The 17,509-nt window shown below is 42.1% G+C and overlaps 1 protein-coding gene across 5 annotated transcripts in view; it reads right to left on the bottom strand.

Annotated features, from left to right (window-relative positions):
- LOC134863758 (transcription initiation factor TFIID subunit 4) overlaps positions 1-17,509 on the bottom strand; it is a 93,846-nt gene that overhangs the window by 27,276 nt on the left and 49,061 nt on the right. For 4 of the 5 annotated variants that reach the window (XM_063882423.1, XM_063882422.1, XM_063882420.1 and 1 more), the window contains 2 exons: positions 2,988-3,024; positions 2,549-2,671 (listed from right to left, as the gene is read on the bottom strand). In XM_063882423.1, coding sequence (XP_063738493.1) covers positions 2,549-2,671; positions 2,988-3,024 — 160 coding nt within the window. The remainder of the gene's footprint in view (positions 1-2,548; positions 2,672-2,987; positions 3,025-17,509) is intronic. The other variant, XM_063882421.1, reaches the window with a different exon arrangement.

A 17,509-nucleotide genomic window follows, 5' to 3' on the forward strand; every position in this document is an offset into this window, starting at 1 on the left:
TTGGATAAAGTTTTGTGGAGCTGCAGAGATTTACTGGACTATGATGTGTTTACAAAATACTTAAGGAGGCCCTAATATACTTTTAAGAGTTTTCCCTTTCCTGCAGTGTGTAATATAGGTTTTAGTGCATGTGAATGGTCTACAGAAGCTTAAATTCCCTCCAGAGTCAGTTTCTCTCCCACATCCCCCCTCGGCCTGAAACGCCTCAAAAGTGACATCACTATGAAACACTTGCGCTTCAACACATTGTACGTCATAGGCTAAGGGGCGGGACATCTCTAAGCGTTTGACCAATCACAACAGCAGACCAATCGGAGCAGACTGGGCTCTGGTTTCAGACAGAGGGTGAATAGAGGAGCTGCAGCACAGGCAGTATGAGAAACATAAAGAGCTTTTTTAATAAATAAAAAACATTTGTCTTCATATTATAAGTTGGAAGAGCTATAATGTTATCATCGAAATGATACAAAATAACTTGAGTTTTCGATCATCTGCATTAAATGAAATCTGCTCAAAATATTTAATGCAAACCTTATTCTGTTTGGTTGCTTAATATACCGTATATCACTTAATTCCCTTCTGATTTTGCCTTTACATCAGAAACAGACAACATCCATCTGCCAACAACCGGTTATTCATCTCTCAGTTATTGTTTGTTTGAGTAAAGAAAACACACATACTTCATATCACATTTCGAAGTAATCCTATTTCTACTTCAGCATGTTCACCTCAGTCATCATGAGAGTCTACAACATGTCAAACTGTCAATTTTTCTACATGACATCTGAATAGCCCACCAAAGACAAACCCGTTAGGGGGAGTTAAGGTCAAACCCCCCCAGGGAGTATTATTTGTATTTCCACTCTCCATGTCTCTTATGTATTCTGACATCCTGACTTTCAAATATGTTTCATAATATGAAAGAATTAAGCACCTCAATTGTGTTTTCACCTCGGTATTTATTAAGCCTGTTTTTATTTTTTACTGCTCTATAAAAAGTTTAACGGGCAAACTAATATAATTTTGGATGGATCAAAGAAACATTTTATTGGATTTAATTGAAGGAAAAGTATTTAAATAGAAGCCAATTGGTAGTCCACCAGAAGAGCCACATGTTATTCAATCAGGAGTTGGAAAAGAGGAATTGGAGCCCGAGTCATGGCCGTGTATAGTAATATAATAATCAGAGCAACGATGAGTTTCCATTTAATCTAAACATCAGGATTCTGTATTTTATACATTTTTATCACCTCTACATTCAGCTCAGACCTTGAGTTGTAAGGATTACCGTTAAAGACTAACATTGAACACTTGATTGGCTGTCAAAATGCTCATAATGACTGTAATAAGGCACTAAGCGTGTTTCCAAACATCTGGGGAAAAATGTCTAGATATTAATGAATTACTCCTGAAGACATTTTGCATATCTACCTTATTAATATTTATCAGGAGATATTCTGAATGTTTGGTGTTTTATTTTAAGTGTTTGAATTTCCCTGTGTTTACATTTATTGTGTTTTAATTGACTACCAATGAATTACAGCGTCACATAGGCATGGTTTTGAGAGGAAGGGCAAACAATTTTCCACCGCATAGAAACCGCATGGTGAATCTTGCCTGACACGAGTTAGCAATATTGGCTTTGAACCTTTCGTTTAAGAGTTTAGAGTTTTTATTCACTATCTTCTCAGTTAAATAAACGGACGATATGTGATCATTAATGTGGAAGCGCAATGACTTTCTGACCGCTCATAACAATTACAATAGCTAATAAAACGGGCAGAAAACTAGAAAGGTAAACAATGGTCCAAACATCCAGCGAACAAATGGGGTTCAAATGAAAACAAAGAAGCAGACTGTGTGTATATTTGACAGCCCACAAACCTGCCTAATCTCTTAGTAAAACACCACAGTCTATTGTAGGTTATTGATCTGCGTCCTAGGAGCAAAATCAGTCAATGCACTTATGTTAATAAAGTCAGCAAGTCTTTGTCCACCACAAACCTTTGACCTTCAGATGCATGACGTTTGGAGCATTCGGTGCAAACTAAATTCTCTTAACTACAATACAGATATCATGTTCAGGAGAATATCCTGCATTAAAAAAAACTTCCATCAAAGCCTCATGCTTTAGAGGCAACCTTATAGCTTCCAGTAGTCGGGTTTTATTACCGCTGCTGTACCTGCAGTGATTTCTTATCCACTATCTTAGAGATGGAGACTCGGTGACTCACTTTTTTTTTAGCATATCTAGCAACCCTCCATTTCTGAACTTACTACAGTTCGGGATGACATGGCCATGAAAATTACCATTGAAAGCTGTCCACCAAAAACAAGTGTGCTGTAAGAAAATCAAAAGTGATGAATACGTTATGTAAGATCTGTTGCAGAAAGCCCAGTCGGTGGGATGTGTTCGTTGTTAAAGTATCAGCAGAAGGCTGATGAGAGAGATGAGTCAAAGTGAGAGAAAGCCAGTTAGGCCAATATGTCATCCTCACAAAGAAGTAAAGAAAGATATCTATTTTTTTTAAGTGAGTACAGGTCTTACCTCGGTCCCTGATGGTGTAGCCCCCGGTGAATCCATTTTGCGTTTTTTGCGGGGTCCGATGGCGGCTAGTGCTGTGAGGTTGGCGTCTCGCTGCCTCATCTGTGCCAGTTCCGCTTGTTGCATCTGGTGAAGACAAGGCAAAGATTAGAATATTAAACATACCCTCTCAATAGATGGGGTGTAGTGTTGCACCAGTATGACCTTCTGCACCAGTGACCCAAATGAAGCCAATGTCTCGAGATAAGACGTGAACTTCACACCATTACCCTGTATCTCTAATTGTCCTGTAAGTGGTGACTATAAAGATTGCAATGCCTGCAAGTGTTCAAATACCAAACATTCACACCCAAAACTATAAAAGTGCACTCAGTAGGTTTTAGCTCTCCACCAGGTGTGTCTTTATCACCCTTCCCAAACAACAAAAAGAGTTGAATCTCACTCTTGTCTCTCACGGTTCCTTCAAAGTCAAGATTGTTCTGAAAATAAAACAAAAACGGAGATTAATTCTGTGGAATATGTTGCTTAACCTTTGACCTAGTTCATCATTTTCTCCTCTATTCCCATGGCATAGTTCTATCGGCCTTGGTGTTGCTGTAATCTCCCTTAAGGAGGGGCAGCTTGGGCGCTTTGTTGATGCCAGTTTCTGACCGAGCAGAAGCTGGCCTGAGATAGTTTGTTGTTCAGGGACACCTAAAAGCTCTTCTTATCTGGCACGTAGGTTCCCTGGCGCACATTCTTTTCTCATGGACGACAGCTTTAGTTAGATTTAGGATCCATATTTTTGAGTCTCGCTGATGAGGAATGTTGATTATACAGTCTGAACTGGTTAAAACCTCGGACTATGGAAGAGATCTTCAGAATCGGTCGGGCAACCGCTCTCTCAACTCGTGGCTGCAGCGAATGTGTTGTCAATTCCCCGGCCGTAAACTTCATAATAAACCTTCAGTGTTTGCCATCAAAGTTCCAGCTCTCCCCGTGTCTCTCTAGAGTTTCATCTCCATTACTTCAGAAGTTTCCATCACAAATTCATTTTGTATCCTGCCTACATTTAGTGGATCATAACATGTAAGTTATGGATTCAATCTACAGATGCTCCAGTTCAAATGAAACCAAACTTTGTTGTGCATGTTGTTTTTTCATTCACAAAGAAAGCCAAATGATGTCCTACCACTTGCCAGCATTGCCTATATGCTACTAAAGCAGTTGTTGATCATTGGCAACGCCTAAGAAGCCAATATATAATACAACCCAAATAATTGTGTCAAAGATTGTGAATCCCTGCAACCACAAAACCTCCTTGAGCATGAAGTCATGAAAGAGCACAAACGATACGAGGCTGACGTGACCAACACTACCTGCAGATAAACAGACACACACTTGCACACGTCCAAATGCCCGGTGGAGATAATAACTACTGGTGATACAAAACTGCCCCGAGCTCACTCTTTTTACCGGATGGTCCAAACCTCTGAAACAATTCTTTCTTCTTCTGTATATGATCAGAAGAAATACGTTCAGCCACACAAGTGACCCCAAACGTCAAAACACTCAGCTGTTAGGAGAATGTGTCATATTTTTCGATGGCCATAAGACCTGGCGAGAGAGAGTATGTCGAAGTTGAAATATAGAGATATAAAAGAGAAAATATCCCCCTCTTTTCATCCCCTATCTGTCCATCCATGTATTGTATAAGCTCTCTAAGCCAAACAAAATGGAAGCCTGTTGTCAGCCATTAACAGAGCTCCTGTCAAAGATCGAGAGTGTGTGTGTGTGTGTGTGTAGTCACATGGTCCCTTTGTGATTTTTTTTGCAGTTTGTGATATATAAGGGGGAGGTTGTGTGGAGGCACTGCCCGAGGTAATGTCATGTCTAGCCGCGGGGCTGAGGGGGAGCCCAGCATTGCTAGGAGCTGCCCTTTCTATTGGGTGGATGTGTGAGGGCCTGGGGCCATGGCACACAGGGTGTCAGCACTCCCTCACACATGCAAACACAGTACACACACACACACACACACACACACACACACACGTGCCTATCAATCCCGGCCACAGCAGAGGGAATGCCTACCCACCAGCTTGCCTGCGTGTCTGCCTGCTGGGGGAGAGAGGCCTGGGTTGAAGCGAACAGGGACAATCAATGCGTGCTTTCATGTCTTTCATGTTCTTTTATGTTATCTCCCAGCATGTGTGCGCCGGGCGCTCGTGTTTGTGTGAGGCACGTATGTTGTCTGATCGGGGGAAAATTCCATGTTACTTTCAGACGGCGTCCTGTAAAAGGTTGCTTTGGTGTATAAAGTCTGATCTAAAATGTGCATGCAGTTGCCTCTGATTTTCTCCCGAAAAACCCCCCAGGCGAGGCATGCCCTTTAGGGTGTTGCCACTTCACATTTAGCACGGCGGAACAGTTGAAAGATTCAAACACGCTGACAACACAAAGTAGAGGGAATAATAGCAGCAGAGCCAACCAGCTGAATATCTAAACCCCGATTTTGTGTGTGCATTTCTAAAATGGATGGCGGTGTACAATGTAGTTCAAACAAATACTAATTAGTGGTAAAGTAAATGGAGACAGATGTTATAATGGAGATAGAAGCTGGGGATCGTGGCTGTGTGTTGCTAACAGAGCGACGATGCCCCTGTCCACATGGCCAATGTAGCATTAACGTTATCAATGCTAACCCGATTAGGCTTTGCCACAAACAACACACAGATCTCTCCAGGCTTGACCTTAAAGAATCCCTCTGCAGAGTGAGCTGGGAGACAGAGGGAGGAACAGAGTCGGCTATCTCTCTGATGGCACCAGGATGCCGGCATCTCTGCCTGGCAGTTGGCACCAGGCATGGGCTCCAAGCGCCAGCAGCAACTGCCTGCATTTTCAGATTTATGACTGTATGATAAATGAAGACTTCATTTCACCATCTGCAACCCTCCAGTCTGCGTTTCCCGTCAGTAAAACGGCCGCCATGACACCGGGAGACTGATTTCTGATTTCAATCTGGTGCCACTACGCCGAGTCTACCTTCCTTTAACGACTGCCAACTGATACAAGCCAGATTTGGCGCAGGCTTTGATAGATTTGTTTTTTTTCCCCCCCGAGGAGTTGTTCCAACCACCGTTTGATTCAAACATGTACATAAAAGTATGTTCGTGTAGACACGCACAGGTGTACCAACTGCCAGGAAGTAGTATCAGTGGCAATGAAGGAATGTGGATGCATGTTGCCTTCGAAACAGATCCAGTCCTTAGTTTCTCACCAGGATGCACCAGCTGTCCAGGGTTTACAGGGGTTGTCAAGATTTTGTCATAAGGGGTTGCCATTTACTCTGGTTAGATTTGAGGTGTTAAAAGGGTCGGTTCTTCCTCTTCTTCTTACCAATCTAGAAAGTTTTGTTGTGAGTTTGCCATAGAGATGTTTGTCTTCTCTCCAATATAATGGCACGAGATGGTACTTGGCTTGCAATGCTCAAAGCACCAAATAAGTAGGTCTTCCAAGAAATCAAGACTTAGTTTGTCAAGATAATCAACAGACTTTGGGGACTATTTTCTTCCCACCGAACTACACCCGCCCAACCCTATCGCCAAAAGAGGGAAGCATTCTGGGTGATGATTTCTGGAAAGACACGTTGCTGATGAGTTTTCAAATGTTCTCGGCAATTTTAGCTCCATAAGGTGAATTGCTACGTAGCTCCAATTGTATTTTAGACATCTCCACGGCTGATATCCAACAATCGGCCACTCACCAGTCGATTGGTAAACCGTAGTTTACGTAAAAGGAAGAATGTGTACTTTTTAAATTGCAGTACTCTATTCTAAAGCAACTTTCCATTAAAGAATGTCATCAATCTCGGTTAGCCAGTTTCTATACTGCTAATGGAAAGTAGACTTTATTTGTTATTATTGTATCTTAAATGATGTTGCTATGTAGTAATTTGAGAAGGAATTGCAATCAGAGAACTACAGTTTCCAGAACCTTTCTCTCTCTTGTAAGTTAATATGTTACTGATGTAAGTCACAATCACGGCTAAAAACTGCAAAGGTCACCACAGAGATTCCTCCTAGAGTGGAGGAATAACCATCCGGCAGAGTGAATACATTTGCCAGGTCCGATCAATGATACCAAATAAACATCTGCTGTTCTGAAGCTGCTTAAATACCAGTGCTTCCAGTCTGCCCGTGTGCCCTTTGAAAGCTGGGGAACACCAACTAGTCAAATTATTAGCAAAGGTCAGGAGATGTAGAACATTTTTTAAGATGCCCGACAGAATCAATCTGCAGCTCTGGTTTCAGTCCTGATGCAAACATGTCACCTGATGATGGGAAGTGTGGGGGAACTGGAAATATGAGGAAACACTTGTCGCCGTTTGAACAGAGCGCTCTGATACCAGTATCAGTTAACACTTTGATGGTGCAACGGGAAAACACTATCTGATATTAATCACATCAGGGTCTGTTTTCATCATGGCTCTCATAATTCCCCCCTAATCTGCACTGGAAATATGATTACAGCTAAAAATACACTGTTGGATTAAGCTCACACACACACACACACACACACACACACACACACACACACACACACACACACACACACACACACACACACACACACACACACACACACACACACACACACACACACACACACACACACACACACACACAGCAAGAAGTTAAATCTTTCCTTTGAGGACAAATGCTATCTTCCATGTTTGAAGAAGACATACATGAAATTCCCTAAAACACACTCCAAAAATGAAATATCTTAGCTATGAAAAAGCACTCATTTGTGTTGATATGCTCAACAAATCCATATTAATTACATGTATTCATCTACTAGCTCGTGTCATGGAGTTACGTCCTGGAAACTTCTTCCAAACTCAGATTAAAATAAGAGTAAGACCTGTTGTTTGAGAGCAGTGGGTTTCAATATGTATCAGCAGTGGGGATGACTGGTTTAATATGCCAGCTAAAAGACTAAAAGGTGGTCAGGTTTTGGTTTATTGGTATTATATAATAACAGAATTCATTTAAATGAGAAAAAAAGGAACAAATGAAGGAAAGGACTGAATGTTAGCGACCGAAATTGATCTTGAAGTCAAATTTGAACATTTATGCCTTTGACATATTGGTTAAAAAACATCCGACAAACCCAAGAGAGAAATAACAGAGTGTTTTCTTCCAAAATCTGGTTAAAATAAGAGTAAGACCTCTTGCTTTAGAGCAGTGGGTTTCAAAATGTATCAGCAGTGGGGATGGCTGGTTTGCGAGTTTAACATGCCAGTTCTAAATACATATAGAGGTTCCTAATAGAGTAAAATGTGGTGTTACTGGTCATGTTTTGGTTTTACTGGTATTTAAATAAGAAACGGAATACATTTAACTGAGACGATAAGAACACATGGATGAAAAGGACTGAATGTTAGCGACTGAAATTGATCTTGAAGTCTAACTTCAACATCTATGCCCTTGACATATTGGTAGAAAAACGTCCAACAAGACCCAAGAGAGAAATAACAGAGCTTTTTCTCGTCACAGAAGAAAGAGACGTATGTTCCCTTATGATGCAAAAATGTCCAAAAGCCAGCAAGACCTCAGAGCGGTTTGATACGCTCCGAGTGAAAAGCGGGATGAGCTGCAGGAGCCATGATGGCTCAACCTGCCGCTCTCCGTCTCTGCTGCTTTTTAACAAAGGCTTTTTTCTCCTTCCACCCCCCTTCCCTTTTCTTCCTCCTGCCTCCCGGCCTGGGGGTCGGCTCGCGGCCCCCCAGACGCTTACAGACAGATGTCCTTGGTAGAGCAGAACACGCTCTGCTTGACGTCACAAGCAGCTCCGGGGCTGTTGAGGAAGCTATGTGCCCTGCAAAGACCACCGCACAAAAGCCAGACCCTGGGTTTTTTAGTTGGACGCCCCCCCCCCCCCACCCCCCCTAGCAAAGCTCTGGTCCAACAGCACAGCAGGGAGCCTCTTGTATATAGACATAACATATGCCACTGCATTTTTAGGAAAGAGTGGTTGGCGAAAGCTTCAATCAAATCTCTTCTCACGGATCTATAGCTTACAATGGAGAGTGTTGATTGGACGAATGAAATGCATATTATTTTTCTACATGGTATTCAGTACTAGATGGTGCGCATGGAAGATCCCCCTTTGTGCATTTCAACAAACCGTAATGGTGTTAGTTAAATGCATCAAAATGTGTTGGTACACTATACTGAATTGTTAACGTAGGGACAAAAAAACTTAAACAGGAACAAAATCGTCTCTGAGTTACAGTACGACTGCTCCACGATGTGAGAGTGATGCTAGGGGGTGCACGAAATAACCTTTATTATTATAGGATCAAATCTGTGTTCTGCATAGCAAAAACTCCCCTTGTTTTATCATATGAAGAGCTTTCTAATCTGGAAGCCAACATGGGGCTTCCTGACCGTTGTGGCTGTAGTTCAAACAGTAACAAAGAAAAGATGGGCGGAAACCCAAATGAACTGAATTCAGGTGAAGAAAAATACCTTATCTTTAAGTATTTATTGAAGCAAGTATTTGTACAGCTGAAATGTAGCAACAACGTGAAAGTGGAAGCAATGCCCTGCTGGTTTTAGATTTGGCCAACATAATCAGGATTAACATTTTTGGCCATAATCATGCAGCCCTATGTGAAACAAAGCAAAGTGTTCGGCTCCAAGTCTTAAATTAGCAGCAATAATAACGATATTCAGCGTCAGCAGTGTAAGACAAGTCAGGCATTCTTTCACCAGCTAAAGATAACAATCAGCGGCTTGATCTACAGCCAGAAACCTAGAAAGGATTGTCTGCTGTCGGGTATTTAAGAGCCACAGGAGCTGCACAACTGGACACTGGCACCTTAACAGCTCCCCATAAATCAGCATCAGTGTCAGGGGCCAGTCAAAACTACTTATGTTCTCTTATCTGCTGAAACTATCTGGAAATCTTGGGAGGTCTTTGTCCAACCAGGCAGGTTGTTTCCCCTAATTTACAGACACAGGCTTAACTAAGCCATTAAATACACAATTTGATATAAAGACACATGTTATTAATTAAAGTCACGCTAGCAGCATTATGTTTTGGTGTGTTGGTGGGTCTACCATTATGGTCCAGTCTATCTCAGCAACTGTTTCTGATTCTCTGAAGGTAAATCCTTAAGGGCTTTTCATGGTCCCCTTCCTCTACCAAATTGAGATTCACATTGACAGTGTTGAGTGAAATGTTCCTGTCAACTGTTGGATGGATTATCATGAATGTTGGTGAACTCTTCCATCAAGTACTACTGGAATATCTCAAACCTGTTGGATGGATTTCCATTCAATTCTGCATTAACGGTCCCAAGAGGATACACCCGTATGAGCTTAGATGCCCTCCTTCCTCAATTGTCTCCATGAGGTTCACATTTAAGGTTTTATTGGAAAGGTCTCTCCAAATATTAGATCAATTGTCATGAAGTTCAGCAATTAAGACATGCATGTTCCCATTAGGATGAATCAACATTTGATCATGTCACTTTGGTGAAATTCTGACCTTTCCATAGAGAGCCATATTTAGGTCAAAATCTCAATGTGTACAAGCACATAGTTTGGTTTATGATTAAGATTCCTCAGCGTTAGCAGTGCTTTGCGTTTAATTAGCAATTGTAAGCATGCTAAAGTCAGAGGGTGAACATGCAAGCATACCTGCTTAGCACTAGCATGTTAGCATTGTCATTGAGAGCATGCTGACAATAGCTGTGCATACATGCATCCTTACACAAGCAAACAAAATACTAAATCATTTGTGCACATTGGTTATAAATGCCTAAGAATGTAGGTTAGATTTCTTTCTTAATACACATGGGTTAACATCTGTACACGTTTCATTGTTTTAATTCCCTAGGCCTCAAGAAAGATAGGATTTTTTTTTCACAACTTCAACACCAATTCCAAAAAGCCGTTATACCAAAAGCACCATCTTTTTGTGTGTTTTCCCTCTACCTCACATGAGAGCGCGGACATTTAACAAATGTGTTTTATGCATGTCTGTAATCCATGGATCTCATTCACCTGACACCCACATGGCCGACATTACGGGAACATCTGGGAGCTGCATCTTGAGGCCTTTCTTCATGTGAAGTGCCTGGCAGTTAGTTTGCTGCAGGCTGAAGCACCATTTGCAGTAACCAATCAGGTTTCACTTCTCCATCTGCACTCAGACACTACAAAGAGACGAGTTTCGCACTGACCTGCTAATGGAGGCGAGTCTTTGTGCTAAATCTGGAGCGAGGCACGTACGACTTCATCAACAGAGCTCAATAATTACATGTGGCAGCGTTCAAGATAAAATATGGAGTAGTGAATTGTTAATATTAAGCATGTTCAATGTGTGCATGGTGTGTTGTGCGGCATGTCTAATTACCCGTATAGGTATTAAATATATACAGTAGTCATATGTATATTCAGTTGTTTACATGCCTGGTGCACCAGTGTCACCTTTATTTATAACCTTTACTATATTCACCAGCCCTGACACCTAAAAGTATTTGCATCTATTGTGCTGATGACTACCTTCTTGAATAGATGATTTGATACCTGTTAAAATGCGAAAATGTGCATTAATGAAATTCTGTTTCATCATCTTTTTCTCAACACACATACAACAGCTCCTTAAATATTCAAGCGGATCTGTTTGTGATTATATTATTTTACCTATGGAGATGAATTCAAAAATACATGCATGAGCTAATCTTATTGGCTGAGAGAGAGCTGCAGTCCCTCTGAAGCTGGGTATATCAGAAGTGTTTTCAGGGCCAAGGAACAATTATTCAGAGCCCAACAGCCGTCCCCGGAGCTAAGGTCATTATGTGGGTGTCACTATCCTGAACCTTTGGGCTCTCTTCATCTGCAACTTATTTGCAGGAATTAAACCGTGTAGAGGGAGGTGTGGATAAATTAAAGGTGTCTGAAAGAGTCGCTCGAGTTTATTTTTTATAAATAATAACATTTACGCTCGACACGGTAAAAGTGTTTAACGAAGAAGCCAGAAATCAGTCTTAAGCATATTCTGACGGCTTTACACCGGGAGAGTGGTGATCATTAAAAATACTGCTTATCTAAGGGGAAATTTCCTACTTTAAATGTTCTCTCGCTTTGTCTCGTTCTACGCTGTCGTGCTGCGTCTGGCAAAATCTTCTCTCTCACCGTCTTTTTTTACATTTAGATTCGCCGCTCGTCACCTTCTATTGATCACGTCTAATTTGCATCCAGGAGAAGATGAGAACTCAGATATTCACACTCCGAGAGAGAGAGAGAGGACGATCTCAATGATTTATTCATTTCCAAATCAAAAAAGGAAAAAAAAAGGAGTGAAAGGTAGATGAGAAGGGGGGAATCTTCATAGGCAGCAGGCGACTAGCAGGCTCTGAGGCTGGGCTCCTCTTCCCCACACCGCCCCCAGGCACATGGTGTGCAAGTCCTCCTAATTAACAAGGTGAATCATGCTGCCGCTCTCTAATTAGCCAACATGACAATCTAATGGAAACATGCAGGCCGAGCTGGCACACTTAGCATCACCTCACAAAGACCCCCGGTACTGTCCTTCCCCTGTGAGTTCTGCAAGAAAATGACACCTCAGATTTCAAATAGGAGGAGAGGTGGAGCAGGGAAGTGTGTTTTAGGGAGAGGTCAGAAGGGAAACGTTATAGCTGGTGAGGGTGAGGTGTTTCTTTTCCTCTCCTCCCATTGGTCTGTGTGTGGCGGTTGTTGCCTAATTGAAACGTGTCCTGCCTCTCACTTCTTTCCCAGGCAGAGGAGGCTGGCACCTCGCCACCAGCGTCGCTCAGCACGCCCAATTCCCCCGCCGCTCGAGTCCCAAGGAGTGCTCTGGCGCACAAAGAGAAAAGCGAACCTACAGGCTCGTACAGCGCGGAGACGAGTCGCTATCTCCCTCAGAGGCACAGAAAAAAAATCTCCCCTTTTTTGTTGTTTTCCTTCTCATTACAGCACTTTGTAATATTCGAAAACACACAGGAACACCAAAGGTACTTTTAAAGCCTGCTTCTATTTTTTTTTTGCAACATGTCTTGAGGTGATAAAAAGAAAGTTGAGACTACCGGCAACAAAGCAACAAATAAAAATAGGGTTACAGTGTACTATTTAGTAGCCCTCACATCTCTAGGACGTACATAACAGAACTTTCTTTAGAGGATGATATAATTACAGACGAAAAACCTTGTCGGTTCTTCAAAAAACATGTCAAATAAAAGGACACCTGCATGACCTAATTTGAAAAACAAGTTTCCACGTGAGCACGACATGACGTTCTTCCTCTCTTGATTCCACGAACGCTGCTGCTCTATTTATATTAAGGTATTGTGTTTCTATAAGGCCAGAAGACAAGACTACGATGTTGGGACGCACAAAACAGCAGGAATTCTCTTTGAAAGTCAGACAGGGAGAGAACATGGAGGAGGGGGAGCAGGCTTGTTCGCCCCGAGGCCTGCCTGACAGGGGGAGAGCGCCTCTTTGAGCAGAGCAGTTTGCGGAGGGCCAGAGAGGAGAGCCTCTGAACTCGCAGATATAACTGGCCTAATAAAAACGGAGGTGCTGTTACATTGTCCTCTGACACGCCTCCCCTCTCCGGAGAAGTGCGAGGCTCTGGCTGACGGGGCTTTCAGTGTGGGAGGATTCAAATCTCTCTCTGACCTGGTCACTTGTGGAGGAAGCCAGGCTAATCAGGGAGACGTGTGTGTGCATTAAGGCCTGGTGCATTGTGAAAAACATACAGTGAAAGCACACTGCGAGCAAAGAGGCTAAACATGCTCATTTTGACCAAAGTTTTGCATATGTCACATGATTATAAAAGTCTAATTTGGGTCTGAAACATACATGTTCGTAAAGCAGGGAAGGTTGTATGACTGCAGGCTTTTAATTTGAGCCATGCAAGGTTCAAAGTTGAGTTAGGGCAGAATTAATTCGGCAGAGGTTCGAGACATTTCAAGTAATTCTGGGAAAAAAGAAAAAAAAACGCCTGAAGAGGAGAAAATATTTGAGCAAGATTATTCCAACAAAGATCTTTGAGATGCCTTTTAGACAGCTCTTAGTGTCCTCTAAAGATCACTCTATGCCAGAAGTGGCTCCCCGCAAGGGATGGTAATGAAGAAATAGCAATAGTTTATGACGGTAACTAACTCATCTTGACAATGCTACACATTGGAGATACACTTTAAAACCTCCAGACCAAAGTGCTGTACAGAGGAATAAACAAACAAATTAAAAGCAAAGCTCACAAACCATAAAATAAGTAGAAAATACAAATAAAAAGGTAAAAATAAACAATAATAAAACAATAAAAGCCATCTAGTAAAAACAATAGACAATTTAAAAGCAATAAAAGCAACTACAAGGTGTCGGATGCTAAGGAGAAGAGTTTTAAACGCAATTTAAAAACTAAATATTATTGCCATGGTTTGCTTTTCCAATTAAAAAGGGCCGGAAAAAGGAGGTTTTTTCGGTGCTGTAGTAGACCATTTGTCATCCCCCTTGTACCTCGTCAACACGTCATCATGGTGCATCAAAAATAAATCTCTCATTGTCTGAAGAAGAGAAAAATATTTGAGGGAAATGATTACTTTTAAAAACTTCTTGCACTGAAAAAACTAAAGAAATGACTTAAATTAAATGTATTATTTCAACAAATGTCACATGACTGAATTAGGTTAGTTGAAAGCTCGTGAAGCTAACTAACTCATCTTAACAATGCTTGGAAATATTCGTGCCATGGTTTGCTTTTGCAGCTAAACGGGCCTGAGCTTTTGGCCAGATTTCGGCCAGCTGTAGTAGCCCCATTTGTCTCCCCTTTCCTCCCTCGTCCCTCTTCCCTGTCCTCGCTCCACTCCTCTTCTTCAGCTCACTCGTTTCCTGTGTCCAGTTGCGCCTGCAGACGCGGTTGCGATGATGAATCTGTGGCTGCAGAGTGTCTGTGCGTCTGACATCGTGATGTATCTCCAGTGGCCTCAACTCCCTCTCTATCTCGCTCTGCCTCCCCTCTCCTTTCTCCCCCCCTGAAGTCTCCTTTTTTTTTTTCTCTTTGTCTCTCCGTCTCGTTCTCTCACTCTCAATGATTAGGCCCCTACCTCGGTGATGGAACAGACAGAACACACACCACCACCACCACCAACAGCAACAACAAACAGGAACTGAGCTCCACGATTTGCCCATTGATTTTCACTGGGGGCATTTTTTGAAATAGCCCATCTGACCTTTTGGCCAAATGGTAGTGGAGAGAGGAAGCGGGCGCTCTGCCTCTCTCTCTGACCCGCCTGCCTGCTGGTGACGAGGCTGTGGGTTAAGTTGCTGGTGCAAAAACAGATGCACGATTGAAGGCATGCAATCCTAAAGCCCTGCTGGGGACACCGACAGACGAAAATGCTTAATAGCTCTCAGTACTAAACTAATGGACACAAAACATCGCAGTTTGTTTCAGTCTAATATCAATATGAAGTTTATCTTCAAGCCAGGTCTAAAAGATGGAGTTATACCCTAATTCGTGACATAAATATGCACAGTGAACTTCTTGGATACGCCATTTGCCTGAAATGTTCCGAGATATGTTATGTGCGCATATCAAGCATGAGGGTGGCACGGATTGTCCATAATATTAAGGTTTCATCCACTGGGGAGCATGAATGTGCCGAGTTAATTTCAAAGTTATCTGCTTATTCAACTTAGATATTTCATGTTTGAAAGTGCAACATGTTGGCCTGATAGTTGTACGAAAGGAATAATAAAAGAGAAGACCAAAACTTTAGGATTTATCCTCTTGGGAACATGAACACCAAATTCACAGCGATCCATGAGGAAAGATGGTGGATCCCACTGGTGTTCTGACTGAGTTAACGCAAATAATGTACCTAAAATAACTAACCCACCCTTATCCCCTTTAGGATATTTGTAAACCAACTCTTGAAGTTAGCATGGTGCTGGATTCCACGACAAAAAGCCAATGGGATTTTTCAATAGAATTTGGATAACTTCAGAAAATCAAGATCGTGGCGAAAAAACAATCAGGATACTTCCATTTTATTCAGTAAAATAACATCATTATTTTAGTTTTGAGGCATGAATGCATTGCCTTAAGCTAACTATAAATTAACTGCATGACGGTCACATGACTTCACATTACCACCACGAGGATGATGGAGGACGCTGTCCAGCGCGGTGACGTTGAGTAGTTTCCTTCAGACGTTTAAAAAGACACTACATTTAATGAGTTAGTTTAATGTTGCAGAGCTAAATGTTCAAATATCTTGAGCTTGTGTTAACCATAGATCTTATATCAGGTAACTAAGAAATTGCCTTCGAGGCAAGGGAACTGGAAGTTAAAAAATGATGACTTAGTTTCAGGTTTAAGGACTTAGTGCTAGTTTATGGACTGTGAAAAGGTGGGACTATATAATTTAGTTATGCTATCAGGATAAAAAAGAGACTGTGAGTACAGTATGTGTGTGATATTACTTTCTCAGACACCTTCAGCTATACTTAAACCTTGGTGGAGGATCATGGATTGGAAGAGGGACCCCTTCTCAGTTGCTCTTCCTGACGCTTCTCTCTTTTTTGCTTTGAGTTTTCCTCTGAGAAATGTAGTTTCTCAGGATGGAGATGTTGCATATTGTGCAGAAGTTGAATCCCTTTGAGGTGAATTTGTAATTGTCGCCAATTTAAATGAAATTGACTTGACTAGACAAGACAATAAACCTGAGTTTTACCGTTCCTGCTATTCATTTGTTGGTCATGTGTTAATGACTGGTCGGAATAGATTTGGCCCTGGATGAATAGTTTAACAACACCGGGCTTTAAAAAACAAATCAGGTGCCGGCTCAGTTTACACGATGACTCGAGTATACAACACTCTGTAATTCCACCTCTCTAAAATGATGATTGTTCGGAGGAGGTGGTTAGTGTGTGTTTGTGTGTGTGATCAGGAAAAAGGGCTTTGAGAGAGTCTCGCCTGGAAGAGAGTAGCTCGGGCTCATTATCCTGATGAAATGTGCACAGATGTGTGAGACTCCGCAGTGACACAAACAGGTGATGAAAATCGGAGAGGCATGGAGGCTTAGAAACGACGGCCATTAAGCTTGAGAAGAGGGTGGAAGAGGGGTGTTTTGATATGGAGACTTCCTCCTCTCTATCTAGCTGGAGAAAGCCTTACATAAAGTAACAATTTTCCAAACCGTCTCCTTAAAATTCCAGATGAAAATGTGTATGGCAGTGGCGTCTCCTCGCGAGGCGCTAATCTGGCCATATCCAGATGACGAGCGGACTGCCACTTAACGGGGAGGAGATCCGCTTTGATCACATGGCCCCCGGGGGCAAACCTATCGTGCTGCCTATTACGCTGCTTCATTTGCATATGTGGGGCTTATGGGTAGGCTGAGATGTTAGTGTGAATGTTTTAAACTGCAGCAGGGGCTCAGTTGCTCGAAAGAAATGTCCCGGAGAGATGCAGAGAAAAGGACAGAGCGATGCCAGGAGGAGAGAGAGGAGTCCACCTGAAGGTCACAAGTTCAACACAGGACAATCCTAAAACATTTAAGACTTTAAACAACACTGGGTCGCCTTCGAGTCCTTTATAGTTAACTCTAAATGCGTTACAGGCTGCTTGGCCAGTTGTTTCAGGAGGAAATGTGTAAAAGCAGAAGTACAAGAGTGTAGAAATACTCTGTTACAATCAATAACAGAGTATTTCTACATCAAGTCCTGCATTCAAAATGTTACTGAAGTAAAAGTAGAAAAGTATACGAGTCAAAATATACTTAAAGTACCAGAAGTAAAAGTTACTTTTGTGCCGAACGGGGCGGAAGTAGCTCAGTCTGTAGGACTCTGTAAGTCCTGAATCGACCCAAAAATAAAGAGTGGGATCTAGTAGCTGGAGAGGTGTCCTTGAGCAAGGAATCGAACCACAACCCTGGCGCCTGAC

Source organism: Eleginops maclovinus, chromosome 4 (assembly GCF_036324505.1).
Source record: "Eleginops maclovinus isolate JMC-PN-2008 ecotype Puerto Natales chromosome 4, JC_Emac_rtc_rv5, whole genome shotgun sequence".
Lineage (NCBI taxonomy): Eukaryota > Metazoa > Chordata > Actinopteri > Perciformes > Eleginopidae > Eleginops > Eleginops maclovinus.